A 13,073-nucleotide genomic window follows, 5' to 3' on the forward strand; every position below is an offset into this window, starting at 1 on the left:
TGGGTGCATGGAGAATACAGAAACATCAACAGTCATTATTTACGGTCAATCTTGCATAAGTCGAATCTATTTGGACCAAAGAAATTATAGCTTCGACTTAGAGAAAACTTGACTTATGAGGGATTAAAATCAATAGCATATAAAGAGAAGAGTACTTGAAAAGACCTTCGACTTAGGCGATTATTTGACTTATGCGAGGTCAACTTTAAGCAAGGTTGACTTTAGTTATTTTTTCCCATTTTAAATATTGTAGTCTGTTATCCAATTATTGGCCCTCATTTCAATCATTTGCCTGCTTTGAATGCCATTACGCAAAGACTCCCCCTAGCTGTTGTACAACATGTCTTCATGCCCACACACAGAAAAGGCTAACTATGAATAAGCAAAATGCACATCAAACGAGAGTGGATTATAGGTCAGAATGTAGACAACTAATCCTTGGAGCATTACTGCACTGTAATGTCAAATTGATTTTGTGCAGGAACATCATACCTGGATAGTCCCTTATGACTGTTTAATCAATATTCCCTCACTGACATGGAATGAACACCAGTAGCTTATACAAATTTCTCTTGCAATTATGATGTTATATTCCACAGGTACAGAAGCAGCGCTCTTTGTGCACAAATTCACATATCAATAAGCTTATTGGCAGATCTTCTTTAGTTCTTTTTTTTTTTCCAAAAATAATTTTTTATCTTGTCCATTACCTATGAGTTAATGCAAACAAATACTGGGGCCAGCATAATAAAGAAAACAAATTAGAAGAAATTGATATCATAACTCTTAAATTTGTTGGATTATAGCATATTTTTATTCATAACACTGTTTCAACACAAACACCTAACATGGATATCTATTGACTGAATATTGATTCTTAAAAAAAAATCATTATGCCATGAAGTGTGAAATTTGGGCTCAAGCTGCAGACTTTCACCAACCCATATACAACAATTCTACATAGGGTCACGGTAATGTGTAATAGCACCATCTCACCTGTTCTATTAGGGAAGAAAATAAAATCAGTTGGTTTAGAAGATTGGTCAAATCTTCATTGCCGAAATTCATGTCATAGTTGGAAGCTTTGTAACCAATTTCACTAATTGCTTTGAAGTTGCTTATCCTGGTTGCTGTCCTCAGAGTTTCCTCCACTAGTGGATACTGAAGTGGCATCTCGCTGCATGACAGCAATGACCAGGTCTGCTGGCTTGGACTTCTGGTGCCGAATCATGTGAGTAGTCAGGTGATGGTTCAGTCCAAACCTCTGTCCACAAACATTGCATTTGAAAGGTTTCTCCCCCGTGTGGACATGCATGTGGGACTGCAGCGTGTACTTGGTGCCGAACGCCTTGCCACAGGTCAAGCAAACATGAGGTCTGATCCCTTTGTGGCAGCGCTCGTGGCGCACAAGCCCCGTCTTGTCCTTGAAGGTCTTGTCACAGAAGCTGCACTGCCACAGGACAGAGGGTTCTGTGTGCTGGCGACGCTTGTGTGTGGTGGCATACTTCCTGGTACGGAATGCTTTGCCACAGACCTCACACTTGAATGGCCGTTCCCCACGATGTGCTGGCTGATGGTTGGCCAGTGCACTCTCTGAAGCAAAGGACTGTGGGCATTCGGAGCACTTGAAAGGTCGGTCCTTGGTGTGGCTGCGGAGGTGAAGCATGTAGCGGTACTCTTCCATGAATACCTTGGAGCAGTACTCACACTTGAAGCGCCCACTTTTTATGTGGACAATCTTTTCATGCTTAAGGACGAGATGATGGGCGCGGAACTTCTTGGGGCAGAACTTGCACTTGAAGACTTTGGGGCGTTTGCCGGACACCAAGATACGCTTGCCAAGCATGTCTGTGGGGAGATCCGGGTGAAATGGCTCTTCTTCAGGCTCACCGGGACCAACATACCGTGCCATCTGGTCCACAAGATTCCCTCGCATCCACTTCTCTCCTACGAAGACTTCGTGGTCGTGACGGAGGTGGTATACCAGGCAACCCTTGCGTCTGAAGTATTTCTTGCAGTACTGGCACTGAAAAGAATCTGGGTCGTGAGATAGCTTATGTTGCTTCAGTGCTCGGCTGTGCTTGCATTCAAGACCACAGATATCACAGATTGGCTTCAGTTTATTCATTTCTTGGTGGAAAGCCGAGTGCTCTCTCAGCCTGCCTTGTGTGGTAAAACTCTTTCCACATTTCTTGCACTGAAATTCATCACTAGGCTCTTCAGTCTTGGGGGCACATTGTCTTCCTGCAGATTTCTTCAAGGGAACAAACTTCACTTTCATAATGTTCCTACTGCTCTTGTTTTCTTTCACTTTCTCTCGCATCTTTGCTCTTTCCTCTCTTTGCTCCCTTGACTTTTTGGCCTCAAACTCCCTCATGTTTAAAAGATGGGCATATTTGTCAGCAAGATTCTGTGTCTGTGAAATGTCCTTCTGTTCCAGTACTTGCTGCAGGATCTCTTTATTTGGCCCTTTGGAGGTGTTCTCTCGTTCATGCTCAAACAAATTATGCCTCAGCAAGCTCTTAGGATTGGTGTAACGACATGCGCAGCGGTCACATTCAAAGATGTGGCTGTCTAAGTAGGAAAGAAGGAGAAACAGAAACAAATGTTACAAGTAAAACTGATTTTTGGTAACCTGACATAAGTGCTTTAATTTTGTTGTAATCTATCAATACTCTTGAACTATAAAATATCTTTCAAAGGATATAATGTTAGTATTCCGTATTTCTATTCATGTCTTGTTCTCACCAGTTTTTCCTTTTTTTAACATGCTTTGATGTTTTACACACTTCACCTATTTCTTAACCATATTCTAACTGGGCTATTTGAGACCAAGTTTTTACTGGGAGGGGGGTCAATTTGACCCCCCCTGCAGATCTTGGCCGCCGATCACGTGATCGCCGCAAAATTTTGCCTGAACATAGAGCCGGATGTCAACTAGAAGATTACATGGTCATACAATAGAAAAATGTTGATTTTACATTTTTTCATAAATCAATTATGCAAATTAATGCATGAAATCATATTTTCACCTATAACTCCATCAAAAAGACTGAAGGATTATTAAATTTTTGTGTCAGAGTTCCTCAAGACACATCAAACAATTTTCTTGTAAAAAAATAGCGCAATCGAAATCATTTTCTCTTGTTTTTATTGTTTTGTTAATTTCCAAATGTATTTTATTGTTTTTTCGATCTTTTGTTTTCTATTATTTTTTTGCCAAAATTTGTTGGAGGCACTTTTTCAAGCTTATCTACATTAGAACTGATTTATTTCAATGGTTAAAAGTTGAAATAATCTAATTTATATCAATTAAACAAAAAAAAAACACAGTTTGCATTGAATTTGCACCCGAAATCATGAATTCGAGCAGTTTTCGGGTTGACATGCATATATGCAAAACATTGCACTTCAGAACGGTGTACCCGGACGTCGCAAATTTGGTCTCAAAATATGCGGGAGACTTCAATGAAAAAAGTCATGAAACGATGCGGCAAAATCTTTGCGCGTTGCGGAATCGTGGCGCGAAACATCGAGGGGGGGGGTCAATTTGACTCCCCCCCCCCAGTTAGAATAGGGTTAAAATGACATGATTGTATTCTGTTCATGAGGACCTCTTTGACAATCATCTTTGCAGACGCAGCTGACCTCATGAGTGAAAATAGAACCAAATTCTCTTCAACATCTTGAGAGATTATTGCTACTCAACTGGTTGTCTGCTCACCTATGACATTAGCTACACCATACCCTTGCACACTTTTGCACAGTGATGTCACTGAACCATAACAATACTCTCATCAAATCTTCATTCATCTCACAGTTCCAAATTCACCTTTCACTATGAAATGATTTTTATTTCTGTATCCAAGCACTAGCTTGGCCCACAACCGTTACAGCCAAAACGTAGTATGAAAAATGTTGTTATAACATAATTTCAGTTGGATAAACGATGAAAATGTGAAATACAAATTACATTAGTGGAAAAGGCTTGCCGGAAGTCCACAATCTCAGCGCAGAACATGTCAGCCAGGTGAGTTTCTTAGTACATCCTTTTAGTGTATTTGACGCCAATTCCAAATGATGGAAGATGAATTTCAAGCCCCTCCGAGAACTATGTTCTGGCTTTAAAGGTTTGAATTGCTGTACTCAACAAATAGTGAATGCTCTTTATTCTTTCATCGTATACGATTAGTGCACTGACATGTGTGGCAATCTACTTAACTTGTCATCATCTCATTAAATAGGGTACCTCATCTTTCTTCTCATGTGGAATTTCGACCATTGCATTGTAACTATTTCCTGTTTGTGTGCTATCATTTTAATTGTTTTTCTTATAGGGGCGAGCACATTTGTGTTGATACGCTCACTGTACATGTTTATCGAAGTCTTCATCTTTATCTGTATATGGTGACTGGCTTTTGAGAAGCATGTGTCGTATTTCTTATGTGTCAGGATGCTGTGAAGCAAAAAATAAGGTTAGGTTGGAGTCTCAAAAATATGAATTGATGTCACGTCCAAAATCCCAAGTGAAGCTGTGTGAAGGTGAGTGGCCTGTCAGTGATTAGTATTGAATCTCACCTTTCTTGTAACATAGTTCATCAAGTTCCGTCTTGAATCCAACATGCTTGAGGTAATCTTTGCTGTAGAAGACCATCAGCTGGGTTCCAGCCTCCACACTCTTTGTTGTGCGAAAGAAGATGTCCCCATAGAACTGGAAGGCCTCCACATTCTGTTCACTCCCTTTCCTGGCTGTCTGTACGTGGCGCATCCAGTTGTTGGGGTCGCACGCCCCGTCAAGGTAGAACCAAGTGTGGCCTCGGACGCATACCTGTTGAATGCATCAAATACCAATAAAATTCATCACTCTTTACTGGTGACATACAGAAGGGTACAGCATTCAAATATCATGAATCACATAGCTGTCTAAAACCTGGCTCTATGAATGTTTCTGAAGATTATAGTGTCTTTGTATTCTCTGATGCAGAAGACAAGTAAAAGAGATTACCAAACTATAAAGTGCTTAAAAATACTTGACGAATCTCTCAACAACAGAGAAAAAAACAGTTTTCTTAGAAACTTCTACAGCAGCAAAAACAATGTGAGGATGCATAACCAGCCATATCTATTTAAATTATTCCATGTTGAAGGGAATTACACATCTGTGAAGTCATAAAATATGTACATCCAACACATACATAAAAGGATTAATGACAAAGTTTATAAACTTTCATAGTTTTGATTTGCTTAAATACAGAATCCCAACATAATGTTTTGGACTTTAAAATGCATAATTAACAATACTGCACATTTCAAGCCATTTTTGTTCAAGGGGTACAAAGTACCATGCAATTTGTCATTGGAGTATATGTCTACCAAAACTTGCTGATGAAACAAAGCATACTGATATATCTTAAACACAAAGTGTGAAGTTCAGTACACTACTGTATTAACCTGTTGAGGACGGTTTGATTTTCCTATAACACGCATTTCCCATAGATCCTTGCCCGAGTATACTCGGGACTCGTCCTCAACGGGTTAACAGCTTGATGAACAATGCCAGTAATGAACTTACCTCCCACGTAGTAGGGTTATAGCATCCAAGACTTTCCTTCACAAACTCCCCCGTGAATGGGCCAAACTCCCGTCCCGCCTCAATGACCCTGGTCGCCACCACTCCCGACACGCCCTTCCCGTCTTGAGATGCCTCCACGTATCGCAACCCATCTGGGAGGTCAGGCGGGGCAGATTGGGGTGATGATGTTGGTCTCAGGTCCTCAAACATGGGTTCAGTTTGGCAAGACTTGGTGGCGATAATGGGGAGAGGTGATTTGGGCTTCCTTGGCTGTACTTGTGGCTCTACAATCTGTACTACTGGCTCTGGCAAGCCCGGCTTCTTTGGCTTCTGACGTGGGGCAGAATTGGTAGTCTTCTTCTTAGCGTTGCTCTGAGAGGCCTGGTGTGGGGCTGGTATAACACTGGAGCTGATGCATCCACCTGCCACACTATTAGCCATGTTCATATTGTTGCTGGATACATTGGTTCGACTCTGTGTGGAGTTGGAGAGGTCTTGGATCTGGTAGCTCAAGTCAGAGTTGGAATCACTGGGCAGGGCTTGCTGAGGTGTTGGCGTCACCACAGTGGAGGATGATGTAGGGTTTTGGTGGTGTGGCAAGGCATGTTGGCTGTTGGGATGTACTGGTCGAAAGTGAAGTGGTGTTGAGGCACCTAAATGAAACAATAAAAAATCCATCTGGAACAGCTTGTAGCTTGACCTACATGTTGTATATCACACAGGTTTACTTACAATCAAACGAAAGTGCTATGATTCAAACTTATGCCTATAAATTCCATTAAACCTACAATGTACTCATGATCAAACTCCTAAAAGTCATACCCCTTAATATTTTGCCCCAAAATGGATTTCAAGGAGCTGCCTTGCAACACAGCATCCATGTGGTACAAAATTACTTGCATTACTGTGAGAATAGTGACACTTTTTTTTTTTTTTTTTTTTTTTTTTTTTGCAGCATTCTACATAGTATGTACAACCCTTTATGGCTATCCAAGAACTACAAAATGTGCCATAATTCCTCATGCAAAACTTGGACCTTTCGGAAGGATATTTTGAGTGGTCATAAAAAACAACAACAACAAAGTCTTCAAAGATGGCAAGGATAAACAAGCAGTAAAGATTGCTCCTCACAGTGCAGTCCAAGGTGAACCACAAAAATGCAGAATTATTTTCTATTACTGAAATCAAGAACCATAAAAATTATGGACAAGAAAGTCAGCATTCTGATGGAAAAGTTTGTCACGTGGTATGTACTGTTCTATCAAAAACTGTATGCATCAATGATAATCCTAGTATTAGAGCAGTCGTGGTGCTGTACCATGCATAATCAATCATTCACATACAAATCAACATAAATGAGTAATATGTCACTTGAACACTTACACGCACACACACATCCTCTACAACTGTATTATATATACTGTGGTATATTTCGTTGTGTCTTTAAATATTTTAAAGAATTTTGCAAATGGATTGAATATATTCTCGAAATTCACAACTCATTAAAAATACCATCTGCCATAAAACAAATGAACTTTACATTATGTACATCATTTCCAAGGTTGCAATCAACTGACTTCTCTCCTAAAAAGAGATGATAATAATTTCTTGTTTTACACCAGTAGTTCTGGATCGCAACTTTAACTACTTGAAAAATTGTCCTAAAATTCCCAATTCACAAAACAACACTCTCCCTCAAAACAGAGGATAAAGCATAACATTCTTCTTCCCCATCTTAAGCAATGGTTATCAAAAGTACTGTCTAGTAAACAAAGGTGACAGGAGTCTATATGCATGAATACTATCAAATATTTTCTGTGGAATTCATTTACAAAAAAAAAAAAAACAAACATCATTATTACAGACAGACAAAACAAACCTGGCATCACATTGTTAAGAACGCTATCAAACTCATGAGTCCCCTGGCTAGATATCCCACTACCGCCGGCGCTTGACGTAGCCACCCTGGAAAGGGGCACACCATCTGCACTGGGGACATGGCCTGGTACAGCCCCTGGGCCCTGAAGGGGATTGATGTATGATGCAAACCTGTGCACAGGAAGCAAGTAGGAAAGGTGAATCACAGTACATACAGCGTGGCTGTTCAGTTTCTAAGTAATAAACAATTTTATATAGCACAACTTCCTCTTTTAATTTCAACATCTGTAATTCTTGCTGAAAATTATCTGACTGTTACTATTCTAAGGTATTTTGGGTACCAAAAAGACTATTCTGAAGAAATTTGAATGGGATTTGACATCATTCTAGTGCAGGTACCAAGGAAAGACACAATAATTTTCCTGAAACTGCAATTTGGGAATAGATCCCATCTGGCTGGGACAGATGGACGGATGAATGGACAGACATACAGTTGCATTGTAAAAGACAAGTCATAAACAAATTACTTTGTGCACCCTCAATGGCAGACACAGAGAAATATGAAGTTAATCTCCTTTGCAATATTTTGTTTTCCCTGACATATTGAACAGGGTGGCTTGCAACATTTCCTTGAAGACATTATTACAAGAAGAGACAATGAAAGACACCACAGCCAGCTATTCACATTACCACATATATACACTCATGAGTGTAAGCCTGTTGCCACAAATTCATTCTCTGTCATTTAAAAACGTTGTGAAGGAAGACTATAACAGATAATTAGACTTCTACGTACAAGAGTGACCAAATGTAATATAGGTGAGAAGCACAAACCTCAGGCCCGGGTAGCCAGCCTGTATGGAGTGGTGTGGTGTGGGATACTGCTGGTGTTGATAGTGCACTGGGTGCTGAGGCTGGTGAAGAGACTGGCTGGTCTCTGGGTTGGTTCGGTGATCTGCTGCTCGCTCTTGCAGGTAGTTGTACTCCATGTCACTTTCATGTGTGTGCAATGTCCAAGATGCAGGGCTGCCAACTTCTGCAAATCAAACCTTTAAAAAAAAAAAAAAAAAAAAAAAAAAATATATATATATATATATATATATATATATATATATATATAAATATATAATACATAATCTGAAGAAAAAATGAAAAAAAAAAACAACAACAAAACAACCAATGTCAGTACTGAAGACCTCCTTATCTACACCTTTCAAAATAATGAACAAATGACCAGCAAAAACATAGTACATTCACAATACAATGTTCAATAATGCATACAATGTAATGTTAATTTATGTCATGCATGAATTCTAGAATAAAAGTAAACATCACAGCTGTGGCTTTAATTACTATTAAAATTAGTGCAGATTACTCTAGATGTCACACTCATACAGAGAACCCAAGTTTGTGAAGTGGCTGGAAGTCTGAGAACCTGCAAGGGGCGAGGGGCGAGGGTGTAGGAGGGGGACAGAACCCCCCTCCCACATTAAGGAGATTATCAAATTTGGGATATGGAATTATGAAATTTGGTGCATAGCTGTGAGGCAATACATTGTTACTGAAATTGCTTAACATGTACCCATCATATCTCTCAATAAACTGGTTGTCTAAGAATAAAATGCAAACAGGACATTCTCTTTTTATAAATAAAATTCATATCTCATGATCCGGATTGAAAAATTACTTAATTGTAGACTTTCTACTTGTACGTAGTTGTACCTCTCTGTCACTGATGGCAAGTATTTTATGCAATCAATATGTTTTCCCTATCTTGTGATTTTTCTTATTTTCTTTTCCTTACCACACCTGGAGGCATAAGAAAATAGATGCTGGCTGGACGGGTGTGTGAGCATGAGATGAGAAGCTGAGGCATGTGTCTCACGTCTCTGGAGTGAGAATTAGTAGGCCTATACTCACAGTTTATGACTAATTTAACCCATTGAGGATGAGTCCCCAAGTATACTCGGGCCGGTGTCTATGGGAAATGCGTGTTGTAGCAAAATTAAACCATCCTCAACGGGTTAATGAGGGCAGACCCTGATGATAGTGATACTGTCTGGCAGTCTAGTGAATACTGTGACTGCTCTGCATCTAAAATGAATGGTATACGGGTAGCCCATCTCTGATTTTCGCACATGCAGAGCTGGCAGTGAGCTAGACCATGCTGTAGACAGCAACTTTTGAGCAAGGTTCGTCTTTCCGTCCGGAGGAGTCTTTTATTTTATTATTATTATTTTTTTTTTTTGACGTTATCGCTCTCCTCCGTACTTTCGTAGATAGGTTACACAGGAGGGGATTCCGGGAAGCCAGACACAGTCTCTGCAGACATATCCCCGATGACCAGATAAAGACTGATCTTTCGGTCAAGCAGGGAGCTGGCTTGTAGCAGCGAAATGGTAATCGACCTGGTCTAAGAGTAAGACTAAGTAGTAAGAGTTAAGACTCTAGCTCTTTGAGACTGAGGTGCACAACGACCGAAGTCGATCCACCACTGGCACCAGCACCAGTCCACCCATGTCCACCACGCTACTCAAGACGTGTTCCATTAATGTACAGCAAGCTAAAGTAGTCTGGCAGTAGCTAGACCCATATGCTACGTTTACTGCATGCAATGAATTTGAGAACAGAGCTAGATTGATCTAGTAATATACTAATAAATAGACCTAGCCTAGTCACTGCACCACCGGCCACCTAGCCCGACCCGACAGTGACACCGTGCTTACTACGAGCATATACAGCCGCTGGCGGCTGTGTATTCGCCACCACAACACAATGCATACACAATCAAAGCAGTGCTCTCTTGCCTCAGTGCGTGCGTCTGCTGCTAACAAAAATCAAGCTGTACAAAGGCATGAGAGGGCTATAGAACACGCTTAACATTCATAATTGGGACCATTATTGTGATATATCTTACAATTTCGAACAAATACGATGTATTTATATAATTTTGGCGTTATTAAATCAAAGCAATAAGTTACCCTTTCTTCTTCTTCGCGTAGATCGATTCAACGCCCTTCACTTTTTTTTTTTTTGTTTTCACATAGCATGTGTCTAGACTTGTTACAGTCGTTTTTAATAGTATGAAATAATTATGGCTATTCTGTGAAAAGTAAACTGTATTTGTTTTAAACTTGAATTTTTGTTTGCTTTTCTCTCTGAAAAAAAAAATATATCAGTGCACATGGTATCGAAGAGACCTCATAAAGTTGATGCAATAACTGATAATGCTAATCATGATAATGATGATTAGGCCTACAGTAACTGCGACAATGATTAGAAATAATTCAATTTCAATTTTAATTCATGCAATTTCAATTTATCTTCGCACACCATTCACATGTAACACAAACCCATTGTGGGGGAAAAGTACATTGTTTTGTATAATTAAAAAAATGAACAAGGTTGATGTTTACATGGAATGTTGCGTAGGGACCTTGAGAAAGCAAAGCTTCAAACAAGCTGATGAGTGGAAGTGACTTTGCAAAATGAATAGGCCCTAAAGGGCTGAGGTGGGAAACAGAAAACAAACAAACAAAGAAACAAACAAGAGGGAGGTGGGGAAGGAAGAGTAGAAAAGAAATAAAAATGGAGAGTAGTTACATACATTTTAAGTAAGCGTAAATACTGCCGCATTGGTCATTACAGGTCATAAACATTATCATCAATCAACATAAAAGATGCAAGGAGGTGTTTTTTTTTCTTTGCGTGAATACAAAAAAAAAAAAAAAAAAACACAGGGCAGACTTAAAATAAATTGGCCAATTGTTCCAAAGCTTAGGCCCAGAATTTAACGGTGTTTTGTCCAAAGGTGGTGTGTGTACGAGGTATATGGAATTAGTTTTGATGACGAATAGAGTAAATTATGAACACCAACTGTTCTTCATATATGAAACAGATAGGGCAATAGGACATTCATTCACATAGGTTTGATACATCAAACATCCAATTTAAGATGGAAAAGATACAAATCATAATTTCAGTGATTTTTTTTTTCTCAAAATATATATTTGAAGTGTGTATTCTTAAGGGTGATGGCTAGTAACTGATCAGTGGGAATCAGTGGGAATGTTGGGGGATGATTGTTCCAATCCTTATGGGATTCATTTAAAGAGTATACATTATTTTATATCTATTGTTGTGTGAAAATCATTTGCCTCAGAATGGTCTCATATTCAAGTAATGTGCAGTTTGATGTTTGTAAGTTACCATGCCTGTACAGTGAGAACGTTCTGAAGCAAATAATAATTCACACAACAAAAGTACTCTTAAGTGAATCCCACAAGAATTGGAACAGTCATCCCCCAGTATTCCCACTGATTCCCACTGATCAGTTACTAGCCATCCCCTTTAAGAATACACACTTCAAATATATTTCAATATATCAATACACAATTTTGGAGGTGACCACCATGCAAGCAGCAAATGTGACCATACCCGGTTATTATAAATGTATTATAGCATAAATAAGATATTATGATGGGATGAAAGACTTCAGTTTACTCTCTTAAAAAAAAAAAATCGAGTGAAAATATTCACTCTTCAAGGGGTGAATACAAAATAGAGTGAATTTAGAGTGAAATCGGAGTGAATTTTGAGTGAAAAATTGTTCAATTTCACTCGTTTTAGAGTGACCTCAGGGATCACTCCAAAATCTTCTAGTGATCACTCTTTTTTGTATTCACACCTTCAAGAGTGAATATTTTCACTCGATTTTTTTTGTTTTTTTAGAGAGTATGGATAATTACCAACATTCCTTGATAATAACTTTGCCAAGGCATAATTTAGCTAGGTTCATGATTTCACTTTAAGAATGCATTTTATCTTCAAAACTTCGTGTAGATCATATAGTATTACTATAGCCATGTTAGCTTAATAGGGTATTGGCCTAAGGAGCCGGCGTCGCGTTTTTAAAAATAGGGGAGAGTGGGTGAACTGGGTGCGGGAGAAGTTGGACACCTCTCATATCTCAAAAAGTTTTGAACTAATCGGATTTCAAGTCTTACCGCCTATCAGGCATTTGGCATCAAAGTACAATCACGCCATGGTAACTGCTTTGCAACAACTCTGCGGCAAAGTTAAATTTTGAGTTACTTTTTGGACACTTTTTTTGTAGATTTTATTTTATTTTATTATTATTATTATTTTTTTGCATTCAATCATGAATTGCTTCGTGAAATCATCGCACGGCTTTAGCAGGCACTCAGCATGCTTTATTTAGGCCTTATGAGTTCCAATAATTTGCATTAGGGCCTAAAAGATTTTGCAACAACAAAAAGAAAAAAAGTAGCATTGTGATATTAGCCGCCATTCAATTTTTTTTTTTTTTTTTTTTTTTTTTTTTTGCGCTGGCGGGATGAAATGGGACAGCATCACTGTCCCACTTCTCCCTGGTATTCAAGATTACAATGAAAATGTCAAAGATTATTTTCTTCTGTTATTTTCTTAACTTCTGGATGCTTTCACACATACCCAATGCAACTTTCTGTGATGGACCATAATGGGTGCACTTTCGTTATACTACATGGTCTTATTGAGCGCGAGATTGTAATGAACAGCGCCATATAAAATCGGTTACAGCTCGTTATTCCGAAGGTTCGTTATTCCGAAGGCTCTTCAGTCC

The 13,073-nt window shown here is 39.0% G+C and overlaps 1 protein-coding gene across 1 annotated transcript; it reads right to left on the minus strand.

Moving 5' to 3' along the window:
- Positions 1-813: 813 nt before the first annotated feature.
- On the minus strand, positions 814-10,477 carry LOC140229456 (uncharacterized). Its single transcript, XM_072309709.1, has 6 exons — positions 10,432-10,477; positions 8,285-8,499; positions 7,452-7,621; positions 5,573-6,225; positions 4,579-4,828; positions 814-2,574 (listed from the first exon to the last, which is right to left on the minus strand). Exons 2-6 carry the CDS (start codon positions 8,437-8,439, stop codon positions 1,100-1,102), a joined length of 2,703 nt encoding a protein of 900 aa, XP_072165810.1. The 5' UTR covers positions 8,440-8,499; positions 10,432-10,477; the 3' UTR covers positions 814-1,099.
- Between the last annotated feature and the right edge of the window lie 2,596 nt (positions 10,478-13,073).

Source organism: Diadema setosum, chromosome 6 (assembly GCF_964275005.1).
Source record: "Diadema setosum chromosome 6, eeDiaSeto1, whole genome shotgun sequence".
Lineage (NCBI taxonomy): Eukaryota > Metazoa > Echinodermata > Echinoidea > Diadematoida > Diadematidae > Diadema > Diadema setosum.